Source organism: Platalea leucorodia, assembly GCF_965183815.1.
Source record: "Platalea leucorodia genome assembly, chromosome: 4".
Taxonomy (NCBI): domain Eukaryota; kingdom Metazoa; phylum Chordata; class Aves; order Pelecaniformes; family Threskiornithidae; genus Platalea; species Platalea leucorodia.
In genome coordinates this window covers 9,011,407-9,037,900 of record NC_138826.1, presented here as the reverse complement: position 1 = coordinate 9,037,900, position 26,494 = coordinate 9,011,407, and the positions used below count along the sequence as shown (strand labels likewise).

The window sequence follows — 26,494 nt, the reverse complement described above, 5'->3', positions numbered from 1 at the left end:
CTTCTATGAAGAAAGGCTGAGAGAGTTGGAGTTATCCAGCCTGGAGGAGAGAAGGCTGCGGGGAGACCTTATTGCAGCCTTTCAGTACTTAATGGGCGCCTATAAGAAAGATGGCGGCAAACTTTTTAGCAGGCCTGTTGCAATAGGACAAGGGGCAATGGTTTTAAACTAAAGGAGGGTAGATTTAGGCTAGATAAAAGGAAGACATTTTTTACAATGAGGGTGGTGAAACACTGGAACGGGTTGCCCAGAGAGGTGGTAGATGCCCCATCCCATGAAACATTCAAGGCCAGGCTGGACAGGGCTCTGAGCAACCTGATCTGGTTGTAGATGTCCCTGCTCATTGCAGGGGGGTTGGACTAGATGACCTTTAAAGGTCCCTTCCAACGCAAACTATACTATGATTCTATGATTTGTAAGTCATTAAATTGGTTTTTAGTAACCTCATACTCATTTTCAATTGAACAATTATTAAACTATAAAACAAAATTGCATGATTCCTAAAAGTGTAGTCTGGAGTTTTACAGTCTGTTATAAAGTGCTGTATTATTATAATACACTAAAGATGCTCAGGCTATTAAAACTTTTTTTTTAAATGAACTGTAAAATATTTTATCATTGATGAAATAATTCTGAAGTATTAGGCTCTCCAGCAGTATGCATGCACAATATTTTGGTATAATGAAAAGCATGCTAATCAAAAAAACATAATTTAAACTGTAATTCTAATATGCAAAATAAACCATTTTGCTGTCTTTCAGTAATAGAAGTTTATTATACCCAACTTCCAACATTAAAAATGTTTCATCAGAGTATTGATCATTAAATATAAGGTCCAGTCTTACAGAGAGCTCTACATGCCAAAGAGACTGAACGTTAACCAGTGTACAACTGTGTAGCTCTGATGATAATAACAGAGAATGCTGACTTACACTGTCGGAGAGTTTTAGCCTGTATTTTACTCCACAAATTGTGACTGATCTTGCAAGAGGACCCAATGTTCAACTAAGAAGTTCAACCAAGGCTGGTAAATGAGAACAATTTTCTACTGACTCCTGATGGCTGATGTCTCATAGCAACGCTGACACTAATATGATACATCTGAGCCTATAGGGTATGATACTTGGCTACATCCTCAAACTGTTCCTCTGATGTTCAAAAGAGAGGCAAAAAACTCTCTGTACTCAGAAATTAATCAGCTGTATTAATCAGATCTTTAACTTCAGCAGGATTTCAACAAGCTTGAAAATTATCTATCTTGTGTGGTCCTGAAATTCTTTGGCAAAGATGGTGAAGAACCCCAATGCAGCCTTGCTCTGAGTGGGAGCAGTCTACATGATCATACCATTAGTACATACGTATGTATACGTGCACTGCAAAGCAGCCTTTTGCCACTGACGTCCCCTGTTTGCACAGTAACTCAGGTGGACTGCCCGTCGCCTTCCTGCCTGTGAACACCGAGATTGTCATACAGACTGAAAACCCAACCTGTCCCTCGCTCATGGTGACCTGGCCTTCTCTGGGTCTGTCTGAAAGGTGCATGAGACATGTAGTAAATGAATACAGTCTCAGGGAATTTTATACTTCCACATTTTTTGAGGACCCACTCCAGCAAAAGCAATCCTTGTTTGCTTCAGCAAACAAGGTTAAACTTCGCTGAAATCAATGTCAATGAAATCAATGGACAAAGAAGTCTCTGTTTTGGTAAAATACAGAATTTTGTTTAGTGCTCCCCAACTTAGGAGTGTAAGATTAAAGATGAAACTTTAAATTATCCCTGGCTGTCAGATTTTAATCTGAACATGCAAAGCACACAAGACTTCTTTAAGTACAACAGAATTGCTACTGAAGCAAATTAAAGATGTTGCTTTTTCAGAAGAAAAGCTGCCAATAGGTGTTCTCTAAATCACTTGTACCAGCAGGCTGACCCCATTATGTCAACTAATCCTGGAAGTACAGAAGGTAAATTTAAATCTTTTCATTTGAAACATTTAGTCAATATTCTTTTTTCTATTTTTTTAAATTTTGTTCTGGAACAGCATTGGGAGTTTTATATTCCTGTCCATCTTTTGCCCCAGACTATAACTTTCTGCATAGCTGCAATGCCTGGAGGAAAAGGTCCAAGGACAACTTCTGCCGAGGGACAGAGCAGGCTGGGCATTTGAAAGGACAGTGCTTGTTTTTCACAAAATGAAAAAGGAACCGAAAGATCACAGGCTGTGTGAAAGGATGGGGAAAAGAGGGTGCGAGGCATATGGGTGAGCTAATACTGGTGCACAGGGGATAAATCAAGTTCCCTTTGTCTCTACTCCAGCGTACTATCTCAGCAGCTGTACCATCCCCTCATCAACAACACACCTACATGCTGCCTGTGTTTCCTGCTGATGTTCACCCACCGCCCAATTACCAGTCCATGAAGCTCCACACCCGCTGTGTCTTGATCCTCAGAACACTACACTGAAGCTTTTAACCCTCTCCAAACACCTACACAATGTTTTATAGTAATAATATTTAGCACATGGGAAGCTACATTAAATAAGTATAGACAGTACTTCAAACACCAGATCAGCAGATCTTTACACAGTGCTGAAGACCTGCAACAGACAGACCTACAAGGGGAAAGCACAGTCACTTGCAGTCTGAGAGTCATGTTAAAGCCCCAGTCTCCTCAGAGAACTGAGCCCCGTCTCCTGTTCTTGTCCTAAGACTTACCATAACAGGTATTTTTTAAAGTCCCAAGTTTATGTGGAATTACATGAATTTCTGGAAGAACAGCTTGCAATATGACCCACATCTGTTCTAAACACTCACTAATCTTAGATGCAAATAGAAAGAATCGACATCTTTAAGTATCTAGATTTCTCTTTTCCTCCTTGTTCCCCACAAAATGTTTGAGCTTTTTAACTCCTATCTCATAATTTTTTAATTTTGCTGCTGAGAGTACAAAGACATTCACATACCGGACTCAACTGAAAAGTACTTGCGTTCAGTCTGAAGGGTTATGTATCTCAATTACACACGTCCACTACTGACACTTCTTCAAAAGCACAAAAACCTTAAATTCCCTCTGAATGCTGAACTAAGGTTAACTAAAGCAAGATATTTATAACAAACGTGGGAAAACAAAGTATAGAACCAGCTAGGGAGTTGATAGATTTCGATGCATAAATTTAGACTTAAACGTCCTTAACCATCTTGACTTCTATCATTTTTGTCTTGTCCAAAACGTCCTCTAAAATATTATAGCAAACCTACTGTGAAAGCCTTAGTTTTTTATTTCTCTCTCCTGATGACGTAGTAACAATAGGTCTAATCTAGTCTAATCTATCACTTGAAGTTTATTTCATTATCATCTTTCAGTTCCATCCATCTCTCCTAAATGTAGAAGCAGCATTTTTCTTGAAGAATACATGGTGTGAGTACGCATCCAAACTCATTATTTTGTCCTTTTCAAATAATTCAACATGACGGTTCAAGCAGTGGTGGTAGAACGTGAGACTGAAAGATCATAACCATTTTTTGACTAGTGTACTGAACTAAAGTTACGATTGAGAATGAAGGATAAACAAATATGTCAGTTAAATAGAAACATTAGAGGGAAGCTATCATAAAAAAAGATAGGAATGGCAATTACTTAATAAAATATGCCTGTATAAGGAGCATGCTGTTGGCATTCATCTTCCTTTTTGTTCACACTATTTTATAAATTATTTTTATGTGGTGCTGAGGATCTTTTGCAAGATGTCAAGCACCTCAAAAAATACTTGAATCCAGCATTTTATATAAAACTAACCACTATTTACTCTCTGTGTTTAGCAAACTTTGATAGAAGCCAGGTTTATAGAAGTGTTTATAAGATGCTTGATGAAGTTATGCATCTTCCTAGAAAAGATGGAGTACTGATTTAATTTAGGGATAGAAAAAGGAGTATATTACACAAATCCATGCATCTGTAAACATAAAATAAGCATAAACATTAAAAAAATAAAATAAATATATAAATAAATAAAAAGTAAACATAAAATAAGCATATATTAGAAATTAACATTTCTCTGCATCAATGGGAGATCTGTAAATTCTTGGAGCAATGGTAAGTTGAAATGAAGAACAATTTCTAAACAGCACCACTGAAACAAAAATTATTTAGAAGTCCAAACCTTCAACAGCTATGCAAAACAAATATTGAGTACAGCTAAACAAAGAGTATCTCATATTTTCTTTAAGCATTCACAACCCTTCCAGTTCCGAGGTTTGCATGTGTGCAGGAGAACATGGCACAGTGACAAAGCCGTTAGTGTATTCTCGTTTTTTGTACACCCATTCTGAACAAGTCAGAAAAAAATATATCAAAAACTGCTCAGCCGGCAACACTCTTGGCAGATTGGGTTAGTGCCCTGTATTTTACAACCCCAGGAGGTTAGTATTTGTTCATTTCTACGGCGATTTATATTAATCAATCACTTCCTGCTCTTTCTTCCCTTACTATATTTATTTCTATGGCAATTTATACTAATCAATCACTTCTTGCTTTTTCTTCCTTCACTATATTTTTAAACCCCCTAACTGCAGCCTTGTAGCATCTCAATGATCATTTCCTTATCCCCTCTCTGCCAGTGTCTTTTTGTGTCGAGACTAATGCTTTTAATTCTACTTTTCACAGTGTTTAGGCTATATTGCCTTTCTGAAACCTTTCAGCAACACTGCTAAGTGTATAACAAAGCCCTTCAGATTGCTTTTGGTCGCACTAGTTCATGTTTTGAAAATACTACAAAGGCATATTTTTCATGGGAGGAGAGCCTTGGAATGAACACTCTTCTCCAAACGCGATACGAATGCCTCCAGTTCTTTTGTAAAATTTGCATTGAGGTTTAAGTCTCACATGCAAAGTGGCACCATACTGTCCAACAAACACAGGTTTCTTTTCAAAAAAGTGTGGGCTTGTTTTGGCTCTATTTCTAAGTTATTTTTTGAAAAATGCATTAAAATATAAGAGCTTTGTTCTGTATGTTTCAGTTCTGACACAAGGATGTAGCAAGCACCAGAACGTTGTGTTTCATAAGAATCAAACTGCTTGATTCACATAACTTCAGTGACCTTTTAGTGCAGACTTGTCTATAGTTTCTATAAAACAGCAGAGATCATTTATTTAAAGGAAGCTGTTTTCTCTACAGACCTTTACGTCTTGTGTCAAGTATATCAGGGGTGCGCTTGAAGTCATAACATAGCTTTAAACCAGTGCTGATAAACTCATGTGGGATGTTGCGGTGGTGCAAGATGTGACTTCAAAATGCCAGAGTAACAGGAATAAGGACAGGGAAGAATTTCATTCATTTTCAAAACACTGAACATTTATAAATAAATGGAGAAACTAGAAAAGGATGAAGATGAGAGTGGTGCAGGAAAAATTAAGAAGCAAAATACATTTCTGAGGGATACAAACTGTCCACTTTAATGAACATTGAAACTTTGATACAGTTTAATATGAAGAATACAAAATCAGTTTTTTATAAGTAAGTGAAATGTGAATGCTACAAGTGTGGAAGAGTTTGGGAATCCAGAATAAAAAGTATCTTGATACCAGATGAGACTTGGACACTTTCATTTGTGTCACATAGCAATTTTCCTCCTGTAAATACAAAAATAAACAGGCCAAGCTGATCTATCCCTGACCTAATTTTGCATTTAAACCACCAGAAATTTTTATAACCCAAGATTCTAATCTGGCCTAAGGATGTTTTCAGTTTACATTTCCTGTTACCTCTTTGTTGCCTTGATTTTGCAGTTGTCTCCTGCCCAAGTTCTTCAAACTTTTTAAGAGCTGCATAAACTGCCTTCAGCAAGTGATGAACCTCTTTAAATCCAGAATCAATGATGCACCATGAATAGACTAATTGAAGTGTCAAAAAAAATTGCTACAGCCATTGGCCAAAATCACATCATGACCTTGACTCCAGTTCAGGAAAGCACCTGATTCAAAATAGCTTTTATCTTTGTCCATCTTCTTCATCATGCAGTTTGTAGCACCACATATTCTCCAATATCCAGACCTACTCAGCCAAAAAACCTCTTAAGTTTACTGCCAATAACATAAGAAAGAAGGCAGCAGGACACGCTAGCTGACATTAAGAGTCCCCTCTGAATTTGGATTACTCAGGGGATTAATCTAATCTGACATATCCTGGCAGGCTTTGGAGAGTGCCACGTTCATAGCCAAACCTATGATAACAAATTAAATGCTATGCCCGGTTTCAGAGTCAGAGAGGCAATAAAGTCCACTTTGAAATATGCATTTTTCTGATTTAAAATATGGAAGTCTGATATTTTACAATATATCCAGCTTGTAACTACAACATGGGAATAAACAGACATTCCAATTTAAGCAAGCACCTATTTATGCAGCAGGAGACTACTCTGTATACATATCTATGAAAAACCTTCACTTATGCACTGCAACAAGTACAAGGCTCTCTTACCTGCAGGTTTGCACATGCTGGTGAATCATTGTGGGTGGGTATTTCATTGTTGGTGGTCTCTGAACCTGTGTTTTTAAGTCTGGAAGCTGTTGTAGTTGTGGCTGTAGTGGTCTGTACTGGTAAAATTGGCTGCCACACATTCACATCAGTACCATTGCCGAAGGCCTGAATTGCATTTTCTGTAAAAATAAATTACAGGCAATTTTCTATTTCTAAACAAATGGCAGAAAGCAGAACTGACTTTTTAATCATTATTATTATTATTCCATTGAAAATGTGTATTTATAGAAACTCGATTTTTATGCTGAAAAATGTGTCTTAATTTTGAACATATCAGAAACATGAACTGAGAGTCTGGGGTCACATAATTATCTGGTACAGCCTCTTCTTTGTAATGTTCCCAGTAATTCTTAACAGAAGCTCTTGGACTTACTGTAATCATATTTGTTACTATCCAAAAGCCTCAAAAATTTACATTCAAGATTTAAAATACAGTTTGAATGTTATGTCCTAATTCAGGCGGGTGATGCTACATAGCAAACTAAAAAGTGAGAGCAGGCAAAATATTAATTTATTTCTACAGCTTGTTCTAGTAAAACTAATACGCCTGTAACTACAAAATGGTTTAACTAAGACAATCTTTTCCTTACAGTTTTCAATCAAAATCTGCATAATTAGGTGAGGGAAGCACTAAAACTTTAGAATATAAAAGTTAAAAAGCTTATCATAGTTTCATGGGATTAAAGAGTGTGTTTATGGCAAGAGTAAATTGGTTGGGGTTTTTTATAAACAAATAGAAAAACAGTTTTTAATCAGGTCTTTGGGGATTCAACATGGATTTAGGGATTTCTTATTTCAAATTCTTTGTACAAGAAATCAAACAGTTTCACTGGGGACTAATATATGCAAGTTATTAATACTTCTTCTCAGTGGTATTCCTTGCCTTATAAAATAATTTACATTTAATTCTCATCTGAAAAAGATGTACTTTGTTCTGATATTAGTCCTTAGAACTCCAACGTGCAAAGAGAAGCATTTGTAAAAGGCACCACAATCAGCTGGATTGATGGGAACAAAATGGGAAGAGTGGAATGATATTTTTCTTGGTTTTACCTGAATAAGGCAATATATAAAGCAATATTTTCCTGTGATTTCCTAAACTAACAGTAACTCTTTGTTTCCATTATTGCAAGAAGGATCACAGGAATACATGCAATCCTTCCAGTTTTCTAAGTAAAAGTGGTCTTTACAATCAGTCGTCTTTAAGTATTTCATAGAATCATACTCAATGATCCTTATGGGTCCCTTCCAACTTGAGATATTCTATGATTCTATGATAGAACCATAGAATCACAGAATAGCTTGGGTTGGAAGGGACCTTTAAAGGCCATCTAGTCCAGCCCCCCTGCAATGAGCAGGGACATCTTCAACCAGGTCAGGTTGCTCAGAGACCCATCCAACCTGGCCTTGAATGTTTCATGGGATGGGGCATCTACCACCTCTCTGGGCAACCCCTTCCAGTGTTTCACCACCCTCATTGTAAAAAATGTCTTCCTTTTATCTAGCCTAAATCTACCCTCCTTTAGTTTAAAACCATTGCCCCTTGTCCTATCACAACAGGCCCTGCTAAAAAGTTTGCCGCCATCTTTCTTATAGGCGCCCATTAAGTACTGAAAGGCTGGAATAAGGTCTCCCCGGAGCCTTCTCTCCTCCAGGCTGGATAACTCCAACTCTCTCAGCCTTTCTTCACAGGAGAGGTGTTCCATCCCGTCTCTTATTTTCGTAATATTTCAAACATATAAATTATATTTTAAATATATATTTTATATATATAATTTTCATACATATTTCAAATATATTTCAAACAGCATAATGACTGTAAGGAGGTGCTTCAAGTATCTAACTGCTATAGTAAAGGTCCCTTCAATAATTTTTATTAACTAACTCACTGCTTTATGCTTTTCCTTCCACTTGCCAATTCTTTTTACTGCAGTATAAAGCAGGTGTGAACAAATCCTTTGAACAGATAGGTAGATATACTGAATCCCATTCAGTTCAGTAGGAATTCTAGAGTATGTAAATGAATGTCAGGATATTCACTTTCAGAGTAGCTAAAATAAAGTCTTAAGATGGATTTCCAGAATTTAAGATTGGCCAAACCCTAACTGGAGAGGCAGCAATTAGGACCACTGTAATATTACCAATAAACTTGCATCTTCTAATAAAGAGCATAAAAGCATAAGCAAAAAAGTGGAATATCTAGGCAAGTGCATGTGGGCATTGGTAAACTCAGCTTCATGTCCCAGCTCCACATCAGGCACAGTACGAATGTGAACCTAGGTCTCCAGCTTTTTGAGTCCCCTAGCCCTCAGGGTACAGGCTCAGCTATTCCACTTTGCATAAATAATCAAATGGGTTTTTGACTGAACATTTCAGCTAGGTTTTCCACATCTTCTGTAAATGCCCCAAATCACTGATTTATTTTCCAGTTTGAAGGGGAAGTATACTTTAGCAAAAGAGATTAGCAAGAAATTCCTAGTTTAATCCCATTGTGGAAAAGCGATTTTTGTTTTGTCTAAAAAAAGTGGGAGGGATTTTAATCTCATCCAATAAACACATGACATTTTCTCCAGGCACTGGAAGGCCCATTAATGACAATAACAATTTAAAAAAAAAAAAAAAAAAATTGGAACTTTTCCCGTTCTCTGTAAGAGGAAAAACTTTCTATTAAAGCAGAAACATCTTTGATTTCTTCATGAAGAAGACATCTCTTACAGCTAGGATGACTATAGTTTGTCTCACAGTAACCTCTAATGTCTTTGATTTGTCTTCATTAATGCTTTTATACCAATAGCAAAAGAAAGGACAAGGGATCGTTCTGTCTTTATGTTCTAAAAGGAACCTGTAATATTCTAGCAATTAATACATTCACAAATGAATAAAATCTGACGTATTACAGTATGTATAAATGGCAGCCCCATTAGGTTTGAAGGAGGTCTGATGTTACATTGTTAATTTTTACACAGTCATAGTCTGGATTGTTTTCTGGGGTTTTTTGTTAAATGATCTTAAGTAATTGATTCATTCTTCCAAAACTTATTAAAGAGTGTACCAAATAGCAACTCAAGTCACTCACTTTTTGTACGCAAACCTCCCCATGTCTTCACAACAATGCTGCCTGCTGAGAAGCTACCAAGGGAGATTTTCAGACCTTATACTAAAATACAGACTGAACTCTGCACTAGCATTAGCTCAAGTATACAGGGCTGGATGGTACAGTCTGGATTATCGAGTTCACTTGCTATTTTTGAAAAAAGAAACGACGTATGCTTCTTTTCATAAGCTGATGAAATATGACTTTTAAAACTGGTAAGAATTTTTTACCCTCAAAACTCCTGCTGGAAGCCTATTTCTTAACTTTAGTCTGATGGTTAAAAATTTTCCAATTTTGACCCTAAATATGTATGGCCAATATCTCCCTTTTTGATCTTGTGCCAACATTGTCCTCTAGGTTAAGTAATCCTTTTCCCTGCCTGGGCTTGCCCCTCTAATGCAATTTCAGAGGACAATCACGTATCCTTTCAACTTCTGTTCTGCTAGGCTAGGGAAGCCAAGCTCTTTTGGTCTCCTCATTTATCTGAAATTAAAACTCTGATGCACAATCCACATCATCCAATTACGCTGCTCCAGGCAGACAGGAAATTTGAAAAGAGAACCTGCCAAAATCGACTCCACTAAGCCATTCTGAAATTTATAATAGTCCCTAATTTGGAAGTGAGTGTGACTGAAAAAAAAAAATCAATAATTCAACAAAATCATGAAAATAGGTACCATCCAGACCTGTGTTAAAACCAGGCATCTGAGATCAAGTAGCTTAAAAAACCTGAAGCTTGGCTGTAAATTGCAAGCACAATCCAATTTATACTTACCTACAGCAAATCCTTCATATCATAAACTACATGTCTTTTTTTATATGAAGTTCTTAAATTATACAGAAGCCCCTCAGGTGTTGCAATTTTTTGGTACAGATGCTGCCTGACTGTTAGGGTCCGAACATGATCTGTGATATAAACATATTGCTATATGGTACAACTTTGTTATTTGAATTATGTTCCAAGAACTTCTTATGTTTGCAATCTTGCACTCTATCAGGTGTATTTGCTTGTCTGTTTAATTCTTACACTTACAGTAGAATCATGCTTACAAAGTGCAAAGAGATGGCCTTGATGTATCGTAACATACTTAAACAGTAAGGAAATTCCAGAAAACACGCTACAACACATTTAAAGACATCTAATTTTGTACTCACTAAGGCATGTATTGTCCTGGAAGAAATTCAGAAATTTCATGCATTCATCTATGTCGTTACCACTGTTGCTGCAGTCACACCACGGGGCAACGCTGAGACTATTTGAGTCTATGTAGTTTGGTGTCATCACTGTGCCTATTAACAAAGAGTGAAGTACAGTACTGTGAGTAACTTTTGTGCTGAGATGTTCTTTCCATACTAAGAAGACAGCAAACAGCACTTGGTAAGTCATGTATTGGATGGATTCACAACGTAGATGCATGGCAGGGCTCTAACTTCCAGACTTAACAGTTCCTGGCTCCCTTTGCCCCTTGACACCTAGCCCTGTGCTGTACTTCACACCCTAGTTTGTTTGAATGCAACCACTTTAGGGACTATAACATGACTCACACATTAAAGACCCGTGCCTTTCCACCAAATATAAACCTTTCCTCCAAAAAGGTTTATATTCCCACAGAGAGCTGCATCAGCAGAATTGACAGGTGGAAAATCGTGGCACAGAGGAGGGATAGATTGGGAGAAGGTAGAACCTCTTAAAAGCGCTTTGCTGCCAAATCAAACATACATGGACCTGTGCCCTTAGAGCTGCACTCTAAAAATCCAATTTTTCTTCCTTGCTTGTGTTTCTTCTCATTTTCTTTCTAGCTGCAAATAAATGGCTGAAACTAGACATCCAGACCTGAGCCTCCTCCTTGAGCCTGCAGCCAGCCTAGAAAAACAGTTCTGAAATGCATGAGCAAGGAGAATGCTAGTCATGCTGAGAGGAGCCCGAATTCGTCTTGGAGCAGCATTAACCCCAGGGTACTCGGTCAGGGACCTGCCAACAGAGTGGGTTATGGTGACGAACAAAGCAAAAACATAACCAGCATGCATAAAATGGTACAGCAGATTCTTTGCAGGTAATAAATTACTATTAATCTTGCTGTGTCACTACTTTTTCAGTACAGTGATTGTTTCCTAAACATTGTCAACAACTTGCAACCACAGATTCATTCTAACTCTATTACAAATTCTTGGGTAAATATTCTCACATTTATATGTCAACTCAAGGCTAGCAAGAATGAAACAAAACCAAGGAATGCATTTTGTGTCCTAAAAGATATACAGCAACTGTTCATCACTCATCTGGATCAGGCAACTGTTATAGGATCAGCACTTATTCAAACCACTAGTCTCACTGAAGGCATCGCCCCAGAAGGTCAGAGATTTCAAACTTCCCTAAGGATTGAGAAGTTTGTACCTTTATTTTATTTGCCTGACCAAACAGGAAAAATTAAATAAAAAAGGACAGATATTCCAGACTTGTACTGATGACAGCTGTTTCAGGAAACACGTTCCGCACTTGGTAATCTACAGTTCTAGGACAGGCCATATATCATGAGGAAATGTGATCACGTCTCCTCAAAACCGACATCAAAGTAGTCATTAAGAAGATGGAATACATGAAAGATAAATATAAGAGACCCAAAGCATAACCTAGCAGAGAAAATTTGGTCCATAGGTCCAGGGTCCCAGCATCTGCAACACCACACAGGAAGGGCTATCAAACACCAAGCTAAAAAAAGGAACATTAGAAATAACACAAATCACAGAATGACGTCAAATAGGCTTTCAGTCACCAGGCAGCACTGGGAACTGAACAAATCAACATGCAAACTGCTTCATACATGACGTGGGAGACAAAGGAGAAGAGACATTAAGGACTGGCCTGAGAAAGGCAGTAATGTATGTGAAAATGAATGCAGTCCAACTGCCAAACCCACAGAAAGCATCTTTTGTCGTGTTTTGGGATGTTCTTAAATTAGAATGCAATCCCATACCTTTATCTGCTTCCAACATTTAACAGATAGTTGCAGTAATAATTGCTCAAATTCTACATGAGATTACCACATGAGTAAATAGCACAGTTCGAAATTTATTAAATGAAGGTAGAGAATTTAGTAAAATAGGCAAATATCATTTGCACCATTAATGAAAACTTGACAGTAGACAAATAAGAAGAGGAATGATGTTAAATTAAAATAAAACAAATGAAAATATCTGTCCATTTTGTGTTTGATGGTTCAGTACACTATTTCAACCTTGTGACATGATCTGAAGTGAGAGAAAATGAAAATCAAGAGGATTTTGCAAATGGAAAGAAAACAGTAGGCTTCAAAAAAAAAAGGCTAAGTAGCAAACACTGAGTGAAAGGTTAAAAAAACAGAAAGGTATCGAGGAAATTAAAAAGGTCACTGAGGTAAGACTTTGTTATCATGAAGAGGTAATAAGGTAATTAAAATGGGTCAAGACAGGGGCTAAAAGTCCAACAGATCCCAAGCTACGATTGAGGTTGATGAATACAGGAAAGACAGGACAAGGAATGTGTATACAAAGCACACAAACTGTACATCCAGCAAAAACAGAGTGGCTGAAAGAGCAGCTAGTAGAAAATCAGCCTGTCATTTAAACCTGGGGGCAGATGTGAACCCAAGCGGATTATATGCTTGGTTTCCTGGGGTGGATTTTCTTTTTTCCCTGCAATGTGTGTGCCTTCCCCTCCTCCCCTCCGCTAGCTGGCATCTTGGAAATTCTGCTGAAGGACACTAACAGATCAGAGAAACCATGGTGGTTGGCAGTAAAATAGGACATGCTTTGTTTTCTGTGTTCTCTCTATCAAATAATTCTGTGATGGTCTCAGTAGTAGGCAGGCAGGTCTCCTGATTTTAGACAAAAGCAGAGTTGACCTGAACACAGCGAAGAGGCTGCTCAAATCAGGATCAATTAAGAATGAGGAGATGGATGGTGAGTCCAGGAGGAGTGAGGTTCCTTTGGCCCAATGCAACTCCAGTTTATTCACATAAACTCTCATGGAATCCCTGGGAATCCCAGGGAAGTTAGATGGATTTTTCAGGAAACAAGTGAAAATGTGTCAGAAAGTGAATGCTAAAGCAGATCTTGAAATCAATAGAGCAATACCTAACTGATATGGGAGTGCAGACAGGTCCACATGGCTTAACTAGGCTGTAACCAACGCACTGAATCTCAAACATGGCTATCTCCAATCTTATTCTACATTTAATAATTTTTATGTTTTTCCTTTAATTTTTTAACAGTATTAATCTATCCCTGTTACTATAATAAGGAGCCTAAAACAATGAATTAAGTTTCTCAAAATTCCTGTAAAATATACATAACTTTAAAATCATATATATAACACCCTGATGCAAACCTTAAAGAATCCTATGTAGACTGTTCTCCATTTAACTGGTAAAGCAACTGATACAGAAATTGCCTGACTCTATTCCCACTTAAGTCGTTTATTTCAGGTGGGATTCCAGTAATTTCAGTGAAGTTAACTCTGATTTACATCACTGTATGTGACAGCAGAATCACATCCACTGTACCTTCCATAGAGAATCCTCAATTTCCTGAACAAACTCTATGGAGGCACAATCATTGCTACATTTAATGAAATGGCTGAATGAAATAATATTTTATCTTAATGAACAATATTTTATCTTAATTAAAACACCTGGAGATCCTGAAGCTCTGATGAATGAATGGATCTGTAACAGCTTCTTACCCACAGCCTATCTCTCTCTTCTTCCTGTGTTTTGTATGTATTAAGCAGACATTTGAAAGATTGTACCTCTGATTTCGATCTCAGCATCTTACAAATTTGACAATCTTCACATAATTTACTCCACTTTTATATCAGCTTGATATCAGAAGCAGGAATTTACTGCTTCAGGACACAAAAGTTTTGTTTTGGTAATTTTCTTGGTTTATCAGAATTACTAACAAGAAGTAAAACTCTTCTAACACTAGTTAGTAGCTGCCTTTTTGCATGTGTCTAGGGGCTAGCAGGAAGGAAGAAAAATGTTTATTTTTCCCTTTGGAAATTAGATCTCCTTTTGATTTCAGCTCCTTAGGGATCCATTCCACATTTCTGATGTGTGACAGTGTTTTCCAGCATGGTCATCCACAGTAACACAAAACCACATGACTATGGAACTGGGTCATCCTTGGGGTTAAATTGAAAAATGGATCCAACGAAACTGCCAGCAAAATTCACTAGGTCCAGCAAGAACTTCTTGGCAGCTCTTACCCAGAAGTATCTATTAGTAACAGTTACTCTTTGCCAGCAGCTAGACTTCTTAATCTCATTGACTAGATCAGATTTCAAGGCTATTCAATTCTTTGTTTTAGAGTCAAATGACATTCTGTCATAACTGTTCATATGTTATACCCTTTGCACGCTGTCTTCATCTCTTAAGTCGTAGAAGCATATCTTTTGAAACCATCACATCTTATTTTACCAGTTGCCACATGGACTTACCTCACTTGTTAGCTGCTAGAGTAATAAGAATGATAACAATAAGCCAGTGAACATAGCTTTCAGTCATTTTTCAGCAAAACTAACCTATTTTAGAAATATTTTATTTTGTATATTATCTCCAGAGACATTTATTTAACAGCAGGATCTGCTTCAGGGCCTCAGCTGGGACCTTCACTCCCAACAGAAGGGGATATTACTGCATCGCAGCAGGTGCAGGCTGTGAGCTTAAAAACATCTTATCTGGTGGCCTTTAAAATTTGTTTGTTTCAGAGTCTTGACATTCACTTATTCTTTATTGCCCAACCATGGTATTTCTACAACAAGTTCACCTTCCTGAGATGATCCCTCTCTTTCAGGAATCAAATACTGTGTGTGGTATATGGAATCCGGCTTGCATAAAGGCATCCTTGTGCCTGTTGACAGTCAGGAAGGTGACAGCAAGCAAAATGAATTATGTTGGGGAGGGAAGAGGATTTCAGAAGATAAATTTGGTCTCAGTTCACCTCCATTGATATGCATCTCAGAAAACATTTAGAGTGGACAGAAGGACATCAGGGAAAGAATACCAGCTGAAAGTGAAACAAGGCTTGGTTGGTCTGTTGTCTCATTCCTCAAATGTCCTGCAAAATTTCCCTGAAGACCAAGAGGTATTTACCCAACCTTGTGATGACAGCTGCAAAATCAACCAAGCTGTAGTTTCACTTGCTCTTTTTAACTTCCTTCTCCGTGATTCTGTCCAAATTCAACAACCTTAATAAGCTTTACTTTGTAAGCCTGAATTTATTTCAAATTCAGGCACCTCTCTCCTTATTTTCTATCCTTAATTTCCTTGCAATGTACAAATTAACCCCAGGAACCTCTGTAAGGTAGAACAGGGCCAATACACTTAAGGTGGAGAATTTTGCCTAGCATCATATTGTACGGTATTATTGTGGGCCTTCAAAATATAGTTTGGGTGTTTTTCTTAGACAAGAACAAGCCCCCACCCTTCCCTGCCTTCTTACCAATAAGCCCCGAGTAAGCGAGGAGGCAGTCAGCATAGTTCTCCTTCAGACAGCTACTAACAGACCGTGACTCAGGCTGGCAGTTTGTGAAGAAATCTGCAAGGCGAGATCTGCAACATGAAGAAAAATGCATACCTTCAAAAATCAAGCCTGCAGGCATTCTTACCTTTTACACTCTTTATTTTGGGACAAGGCTTAATACTCTTTAACTTAAATATATATTGGACACATTTCAGCTGATGAGAGTCTCTTTCTAAGACGCATCTCTTTCCAGAATCCATTTTTGCAGTCAGAACAAAAAAGTGTAAGAAAACAGTAAAAAGGGACAGAACAACAGGGCAACGCCTGCTCTTTACTAAAAGAACTGCTCTGCATTTTCATGCCAAAACAAGGACAAAGGAGCGATTTTATCATATGAACAGCCATTTTGCCTGGATCTGAACTCTAACTGGAATCTGTTATTCTACAGATTCAGAACAGAGTTTCTGCTGTTTCACTGATTACACAAAACTGTATGTTTATGCTCACAGAGTCCTCTTATTGCATGACTTGAGGCAGGACCTGCTTTGGTACTGCCCTGAGTTTCCACGGAATGGGCTTACCCCTGCTCTGGACTGGCCTGCAGAACCAGCTGGCTGAACTGGGGTAGCAGGCAGATCCAGACGGCGTGGTCTCCACAGCCGCCCGGAGCCATGGTACTGAGAATCTATTTGTTCTTGTAAAATGTGCATTTATCCGAAGTCTACAGTATTGACCCCAGGGCCGAGAAGAAGCTCTGCATCAAGTTCTGCTGTTGAATGGCTGTGTTATCTTCACTTACCTCAGTTACCCCCTGTCCAAGAGGGGGAGAGCACTGCTTACTTAGAGAAACTGCTTTAAGACTAGCATTGAAATTGTATGGCAATTAACAGATTACTACTATGCTGGAAAGCAAAAAAGAGGACTAGCAGCCAGAACTCTTCTGGTTATTTGTGCTTTAAAGGCCACATAATGCTCCCATTCAGCTTTGTAAAATTTGGGAGGCATCACTGAGGTGGGTCAAGGTCTCACATCCTACAGCTGCTCTCCTCCCCATCTTGGCCTGCTCTCCTCAGCTCCTCTAGTGCTTTCACTTAGACTTGTAAACTTGGAGCAATGACTTTTGTTTATTTATAAAGTGTCACTTAGACGTTTATCTCCATGAAAAAAATTATTTAACCTCCCTGCTTCAATCTCCTCTTCTGTGAAAAAGGGATGAAAACGTTCTTTTGCATATAACAACTCACAGTGATGTTTCAGAATCAGGTGCTTAATCTTTGCAAAGCCCTCTCAAAATCAGAATACTATAATCTATGCATTTTCAGCACTGCTCTAGCATTATGTAGATTTGCAATATAAATGCTTTTTTTTAGTTTTGCAAAGAAAACACAAAAGTTAGCAGAAACAAGTGATTTGCAAGTGATTTACTTTATTTGTTTACATGCTCCAGAGACTAATTATCTTTGTTTGCTTTATTGTTTTACCTATCTCAGAATGGGATTGGATGCACATCATTAATTGGCCTGAAAATAGTGATGGGCAAACTTCAAAAGGTTCACAGGCTTAGTTTGAGAAAGCATCCTATAAATAGACTGTATGCAAACTGTACCTGAACTTATCTGAGCTATTCTCATGGCCTCTTTTTAGTTCCAACCCTCGCTAACTGTACTGACACCAGCAAATCCATGATTGCCTTTAAACCACAGTCAACTGTAAGCTTTTCACTTGCTCCCTTCCCTTATTTAACCATTCGACCTTGAGATGGACATCTGTACCCAGTTGCCTTTAATAGCTTTAAAAAGTCAAGCTCCCTACTGATCCTTCAAGATACCCCTATATGTATACATAAATTTCTAAATTTCCATAAAATCTCTACTTTGCTGGTGAATATATACTGTACCTATCAGGGGACAGGCGGAGAAGAAACAGATGCCAAGGTATGGGAAGAGATAAATAGTTGCACAATGAAGAAAATCCAGGCAAGGAAACCCTAGGACACTGCAGTGATTCCTCTCTCAGTCAATAATTAAGACAGAGGCTCGGATCCAGCCTTCTAAGCAATTGGGAACAAAGGCAGTTGACGGTTTCTAAGGTTTTTACAAATTCTAATACCTGGATGAAGTCTGTTTTAGCACAGAAGAGAGCCTATTACATCTATCTAGTATGAAAAACCTTTGCCATGGTAGAAGGAGCAAGCCTGCTCTATGTGCAGTATTTTTGTGTTTCTAAAACAAAGTAGCTCCTCAGATTTAAATTTCATTATTTATGTGACCACAAATAAATCTTTTTGGAGCTGCAATTATACGATCAGCACCTTGAAAATCCTGAAAACATTTCTTGCCATCATTTTATCATTCTTAAATGTCCAGTTCTCCCTTAGATTATTAGGTGCATTAGTCCGGAGATCATTTAATACATTCCTCTTCTCTGAATGTTTTTAAGGACTGATAACCAGTCATTTACTACCCAGCCTGCTTAAAGAATTTATTGTTGTGAACCCTAAAGGAGGCTAAAAATTGCTGTGCTGATCCCTCTTGCATACAGCTTGATTTCTATGTTAATTTCTGAAGAGTTTTTGTGGTCATAAAAGGTAATGATCTGACAATGTTGCACATTTAAGTTTTCGTAAGCCAAATATAGTTCAGATAGCTCTGGTCCAGGCATTACTCGACATCATCATACACCTCCTCCCTAGTGAGTCATGCAAACTTCATACTATCAAAGTTCTCACTCTCTCCTGAGCTGTTAACTACACCTGATATTTATGTGGATTCATTTCCACTGGAGATAAAGCTAAGGCCAGCAAATAAAAACAGAGACAGACCTCCATCTGCCATAAAATAACACCATCATTTTCAGTGAAGATCTGCTGATTAACGCTCACTGAAGATCTAGCCGCAAACATTTCCAGTAGAGTGGCACTGATGAAAGCGTGCTCATCAGCAATACCAAAACAGTGATACTGCTATTTATCTAGAGAGACACAAATTAGCCTAATTAGGAACCATATTATCATTTATCCTTAAGTATTTCACATGATATTAAGAATGGTTTGGGTAAAAGAGACAATCCTTTTATGGATCCTGAAAAACAGCAATCAGCTGGTAGTGGTCCTATAAAAATATGCATACTGTGTTAACTTAGTGTTCCTTCAGCAGGAAGCAACTTGTAGGTTGTAACTTGTGGGGAAGTGTCTATGACCGAGCAGTCTGGGAATCTAGAGGACAAGCAGAGCTTGCAACACGTGTGCCTTTAAGTGTGCACCATTTTACACATGCAATGTACATATGTGCATCTCTTTGCTAGATGGCTGGATAGAGAGAGACAGGCAGGTTTATATTGTACATAACACGCAGCAGGACCACATTTAAAAGGAACTATTAATTTCTTTTCCTGTTGAAGGACCACCAATCTCCTCACAGCAGAGTATGATTTTTTTTTTCCTTTCCCTTGCATAAAAAAAGGAACCGAAGAGAACCACACAGAAATCTTCTTCCTTGAAAGAAAAAAAAATTCCTCTCTTTGTAGGGCAAAAAACTCACAAATTAGATGAGTCCTATCTTAGCCGTGGAAAATCTCCTCAAAGTAAACTGCAGATCTGGAAAGCTTACTTTAAATATTTTGTATACCACTAACTGAAAAAATAAGAAAATCCTATTGGAAAGTTCAAAGAAAATATGCTCAAACAACAAACAGTCTTTCTGAGAAGAAGAGAAAAAAAATCCCAAACCTGCTATTCTCTAATGCTTTGTATTCACATCAGTAAAATAATTTGTAACGGTTAAAAATACAAAGAAAACAAAGTTAATTTGTTTTCCTTATGATAGTGGTTCTTCAAATACTCAGCAGGATAAATCAAAACTTTCAAATTTTGCTTACAAATAAGCTTTGTTAATAGCAGTATTGTGTTAAATCTGCATATAATTTTTGAGGCAATTTAATTTTATATTAGCACAGCCTGTTGTGTAGGCAACATTGGTTAGGTTTTCACTATTTTTTATTCTCAAAGTTTTGTAAAAGTTCTTTGATGCTCTGAAATTATCTTTGATATTTATCAGGTCTCCCCCTTTAAAGTTGGGCAACTCAGCTTCAGTACTGGTGCAATATTTAAAAGCATGATATAAATTATGAAGTTGCAGAAAATTGCTAAAACTGCATTTTTAGTTTGGATCTGGTGTAAATCATGCCCTACTGGAAAGCAGCTTTACAAACTAGCCATGCGTCCTCCCCAAGAAGTACCACTATTGCTGGGTGGCAGGCGTTGATTTCTCTTACTTCTTTTTTTCTCTCTGGCTGTATACATCTTCAATTGCTGGTACACAGGGGCTGAGCCTTGAGAGAGAGAAATCTCTCTTAGCCTTGCCTTTGCAGTGGTGATCTTCAGACCAAGAACGACACTGAATCCGGATCTCCCGCTGACTGCACACACATACGCTACGACGTCCGAGTGAGCGGTTACGACTTGCCCTGTTAGTGAATGCAGGGAGCGATGGCTGCTGTCCTCTGCGCTCACCTCGATGTTAGGTAAAGACTGGACATGCTCACTGCCACCTCTCTTTACATTGCTGCTTGTGTTTAGGTACCTGTTTATGGCACGACGGCAGTAACATAAAGAGTACGTAAATGCCAAAGCTGAGTGACTGGGGTGACTGCATTAATTAGTCAAAGCTGCTCTAGCGTCTAGACACCATTTGGCAGACACAGTATAGTCACGTAAGGGAAGTGCTGCATCAATATTCAAAACAGAAAAGAAGTATAAATCTGACACTGAAAAAATTCAGACTAAGTCAATGAATATGTGTCAGAGTGATAAATGACACCATTACAGAATAAAAACAAGCCAAAATACTTGTTCTTCTTTTGTGGGGGTCAACTGCAGTACCATCCTCTGTGGCTACAAATAGCTCCCGTATAGCTTGGGTGGTGCTATTTCTGCTGGGATGCTATAGTGGCAAGAGGGGCTGGTATGTGGCCAGACTAATGGCTTCATTGTTGGAGGAGCTTTTCATTTTATCTTTGTTTCATAAACACATAGTGAGTGGGCAGCAAGCAAATGAGGCAAAGGCTACATAAGAAACTCTATCAAGCAGTGAGCTGCAAAAAGCCTCAGAGCAGCTCCATCACAAGAGAGATGACTCTCCCAGCACCTAGTAATATAGTTTTGACCCACTGTTTTTTCATTAAAAGACACTAGAGCTGAGTCATACTAGTAAATCTCATACCTCCTTAGTTATGTACACACAGTATTGAGCACCTGTGAGCAACTACGAATTTTGACAGTTTTTTTAAATGGCCATTTTTACATATATTTATTAAACAGCAACTCCATTAATTTTTTTCAGCAAAAAGGTTAGTTTTTCCTTGGTTGCTACCCTCCTTCTCAAACAATGACAGTGTCTGGGCCCTGAGGGCACTAATGTCCCTGCCCACCCCCGGGGCTTTCCCTACCCAGCCAATGGCCCAGGACCCCATTCCAGCCCTCCCAGGCCTCAGTCCCTGCCCCAGCGATGCTGTAGGACCTCGGTCTCCAGCCCCCCACAGCCCTGCCCTGCGCAGCCATCGCCCCACTGAGCCAGGTCCACTCATGGGCTGATGTCCCAAGCTGTCCCCAGGGAGGTGCCTGATGCCCAGGGCTGCCCCCAGCTGCCCCGCTCCCTGCCTGGGCTGGTGGGACAAGCCCTGCCTGCAAGGTCCTGCCCTGCCTGTCCCAGGAGGGTCCCCACAGACCCCAGGGAGCCCCCAGCCCACGCTGCGCCCTGACACACAGCTCAGCATTTGTACCTTTTGGGAAGTGGGAAGGAAGGGTAAAAGTAAAGATCTGATGGCAGGGCATTTGGCTCCCAAGACCTGAATATTGAAAGCAGTTTCTCTCAGGTGAGCTGATCCAAATCTTTTGCAATGCTGGCAGAAACCATTACAGGATCTTCTTTCAGTTACTAACTGAAAGAAGCTGGTTTTTATCTGGTTTTGCTTCTGTTTTGTTATTTTAAATGACTGGCAGCCTAAGCCCAAGCAAATATTTGATTCTGGATTTGATTTATCTCTAAAAATTGTGTTGTTCATCTGGAAGTAAAATATAGACAATCCCCAATTATACAGAGGCAGCCTACTTGGACTGTGGAATAACTGGATACAGAAACAAACACGGAGGCCACACAAGACTCATTCAGATGCCTCGTAGCATCACAAATGCTTGCTCAGAGCATCAGACACAGACACGACACTCCACCAAAGCTGGTTCCTCCAGCTGAGCACCCACACTTGACCCAAACTGGCTGGCTGCCTGCCTGTACCGTGTTCCCAACCATGTCTGCCAGTACCTACGTTATCCAGGCTTTTTGTTTACCAGGGGCCTTCTAGACATCTAGCACCCCAGATCATGGAGAGCTAACTATTAGAAATCCAGTCATGCAAAATGAAAAATATTTCCACCTATGCATATCTATATTTTAAAATCAACAGTACATTGTATTCTTTTTATTCTTCTATTAACAAAGCTAATTTTCGGAGTAAGAAGTGCTCTAAAATAAACATACCCCACACCATGTTCTCTTACTGTATTTTATGCAAAGCAAAATGAAGCAAGTTATATACCATTTTCTGTTAATATTATCCTTTCCCCTTGCTCATATCATCTGCTAGAGACCCGTTAGATCTTTTTACACAATGTGTGCTATAGAAAATCAAAAGAGCCTAACAAAACACTAATCTCATAGTTTATCAATGTTAGTTAAATCCTCTAAATGACTCAAGATCGTGCATGAGAGTAATTTTAATTTAATATATTAAGGTCTCCTTTGGGTTTAAGGAAAACTACTAAGCTCAAATGTGATTCTAAACAAGTATGATTTATTTGCAATTGGGTAATATAAATATTTTTATGCTACTGACCTTTTGTGTAATAAAACCAATTTTGAAAAATACCGTGCAAATCCTGAGCACAAGGTAATGTAATAAAGAATTAGAACAGTGATTCTCAGATGCAGTGACACAAAACAGAATTTTCTTTTTCTGTTTGCAAAAAAATTACCTCACATCATTTTTGAGAGGCCTGTTTGAGAGAACATCTGGAAAGCATTCCACAGGAAATCAAACCTGTTTTAAATATGTTTTGTGGGGCTCTGTTTCCTTGCATTGACTTTAAGCATGCATAATGTGTTTCTGTCTTCTCAGCTGCAAAGAAAACACTTCTCAGAGAATCTTCTACAAAATGACAGGCTGAACTGTCAGTCTGGGATTTCTATCAGGGGATGCTGGTAAGATTTCTATTTAGTCTACCTGTCTCCATACCAAAGCTCTCCAATAACATGAACAAATCCACTAGCTGCTTTCCCAGTACCGTGAATTTGTGTATTTTCATTTTATTTCATTTCCTTTATGCTGTTTAATTTGAAGCTTCTAAATATAAATGACTGTCAAGTTTAAAGATGTCCAAGCCTCAGAGAGTGTCTCTTGATAGCATGTTACTCAGGAAAGAACTAGTGCATTATGGATAGAGTTGTTCTCACTTCATTAGCTGGGCAGACAGGAGTGTCTTCGAATTACAGGCTGGAAACCTAAGAAAATCCTTGTCACTCTCAAAAAGCAAGCCAAAGAAATTAGTGCCACTGCAGGTCCTTGAGTGTGCCACTGGATGCTTAGGTGTTTATTAACAAATATATCGTGAGTGCACACTGAAAGGATGTGGTTTCAAGTACCTGGGAAAGACATCCATGACAATAATATTCTCTGTAACCACTTGAATAAACTATAATAGAATATTGCTGGCTCAAGCGTGAAACCACTGTGGAGTTTGGAGACAGAAAATAATCCAACAAGTCCAATACAAGTTCTCTCTTTATCAGAAAAGTTTCTGTTGGCAGATGCACTGGATCATCAGGTTTCCTAAGGTTATGTAGGGATGCTTTTTGCATAGGAAAATCCCTCAGTGGCACTGTGGTATGTGTGGTGGCATTCCTGAAGGGAACAACTCCGTGTCTCCTTGTCAGAGACCTGGCTGACAGAAAGAAAAGGTGCCCAGTGTCTCCTTGCACTCAGTCACGTGGGGTCTGTAGGCAGCCAGCATAGCTGAAACTCATCCTGAAGCTACTCTAAAAACTGTTCTGACTTCAGGAGTAAGACAACAAATATAAAATCAGAACTACAGCAGATAAAAGTGGATTAGAGTCTCTTTTATGTGAACCCTTTTTTTCCATGCACAAAACAAGCCCCATCAAACAGCGAGTCGAAAAGTTCTGGCACTAGCAAACCAATATAGCATTGATCTTATTCAACATGTTTTACTTGCTTTTAGAAGCTATATGGATATATAACGCTAGTACAAAAAGCACTGATTTGTAGTATACGACTGGAAAATAAACCATTTTTACCAGTTAAGGATGATGTGGCTGTCTTAAGAGGGGTTTTTTGTCTCCATTGTCAAAAAACCTGAACACGGCCACTGAGGCTGAGAGCTGACAGCCTGTGATATATCCAGATGTTTGCGGAAGTTGCTCTGAAAGACATTGTCCATTCTGAAGAATATTTTGCAGTGCTGCATGATGGCCGGTTACTAAGATGTATCTCCAGCATTTCACAATGCCAAATCAGAAAAGAGAGCATCATAACTGAGAGGACAACCACTTAATTTATGCTTCAATTGGAACAAAAGAAAGTGAACTGAACACTTGAACGATATGGTCAAGTTTGAATTTAACAGAGGTCTTAGTCATAGGTGCTTTACAACAGAAAAGCTCACTGTAATGGTTTATAGAATGTGCTTGAACAAATATAGTGTAAACACAAACATGTGAATGTAAGGTCATCTATTAATAATCTTAGGCAACGGTCACAGTCAGCTCACACAGAAAATCTATATTCAACAGTAAACACACACCAGAAACTTTTTCTGTGTCACTTGTTTTAAAGCCAGCAGATAATCAAAAGCATAGGAAACAACCACCACCTCTGCTGAGAAGTCTTTGAGGATACTGGTACATTTACATCTGGCTTCCACTTGACAGTAGTTACTCCAACAGTAACATGGTAGTGCTTAAAACATAATGAAAGCAATGCAATTTCTATTCAGTAAACATTAAAATGCTAAAATTTGAAAATATGCATGTGGCTGTCACTTGCTCTGTTGAGAAACAAAGTTTTATTTTTAGTTCCAGTGCTTACATTTTCCAGCAGCTATTTTAATAGATGAACTGCCACCAGAAATATTCTCTCACTGGGGCCTGATGTAGAATGATATAAATAACCTTTACAAAGTCCAGCATAATGGAATGGTAAAATCAGTTGACATTCTTTTAATTAGCACTGCCTGAAGATTTACCTACACAGAACAGGAATAGCCAAATTCATCCCTGGAATAAATCCACTGAAGTCACTGATGTCAGAAGCAGCACACTGGGAACGGACTTGATATAACAGCTCTGTTATTCACATTAAACATACAGCAGCTTCTTGCCTGTAGCATATAAATGGTTTGAGGTAAATGAGAAAACATGTTGATTTGTTAAAGAAAATGCTATTGTGTGATATATATACACCCTTTTTTTGCCCCCGAATCAGCAAGTTAGCCAAATGTGACTGGGTGTATGTTAAAAGGGATCAAAAATCTTCTCTTCACCAGATTTAACAGATTAGTGGGTGGAAACTACTTATGCAAACAGTGGATGCTAAACTCCTGCTCTCTACAAAAACCTCTCAACTAACAATTCGACAAATCAGCGGTAGCAGTACTCTGACTGGAACCCGTTCCACCAAAGCAATTAAGCGCTTGCTTATCTGTAAGAACAGGAGTAGCTCCAAATTTAGATCTCTATTAAAGTTTAATGCCAAATTTAACTTTCCTGGATTTCAGTATTTTTGACTAAACATGGGTGAAACTGCTTCATTAATAGATATAGTTTAATCTGTCCCCCACAATAAATGAACAAAACAGAATGGGTCACATTTGCCCTGCTGTAACCCCCTTCCTGGCTCATCTTTCTAATCTGTAGTCTTCTTATTTCTTATACTATAGAGGCAGTTTTCCTTTCTCACTTAGAATAACGAAACAAGCCTTTTCAGAAAAAATGATACACAGAGATGAAGGACCACATTTGGATGATACAAATGCCCCCAAGTTCTTAGAGCTGAAGTTTACTGGTGGCTGTACTTCAGCCCACTGAATCATTCTGGCTAAAAAGGGACTGACGTGGAAGGCAGGGTATCTAAATACGACCTATAAAATTCTGATCATTTGTATCCAAGTTTATTTTATGATTGCTGTATGTTCACACACACATACTTTATTCCCTCTTTCACTTTTTCAACCTGGTACTTAGGTAATAATGAATATTCAGTGCCACGGTTTGTTCTTAACCTTAAAAGTAACCAGAAA

The 26,494-nt window shown here is 38.5% G+C and overlaps 1 protein-coding gene across 1 annotated transcript in view; it reads right to left on the bottom strand.

Annotated features, from left to right (window-relative positions):
- Nucleotides 1–26,494, bottom strand: part of GFRA1 (GDNF family receptor alpha 1) — a gene marked incomplete at both ends in the record, with an annotated part of 143,730 nt that overhangs the window by 21,178 nt on the left and 96,058 nt on the right. Inside the window, 3 exons of the mRNA XM_082311231.1 lie at nucleotides 6,474–6,652; nucleotides 10,783–10,917; nucleotides 16,108–16,217. Coding sequence (XP_082167357.1) covers nucleotides 6,474–6,652; nucleotides 10,783–10,917; nucleotides 16,108–16,217 — 424 coding nt within the window. The remainder of the gene's footprint in view (nucleotides 1–6,473; nucleotides 6,653–10,782; nucleotides 10,918–16,107; nucleotides 16,218–26,494) is intronic.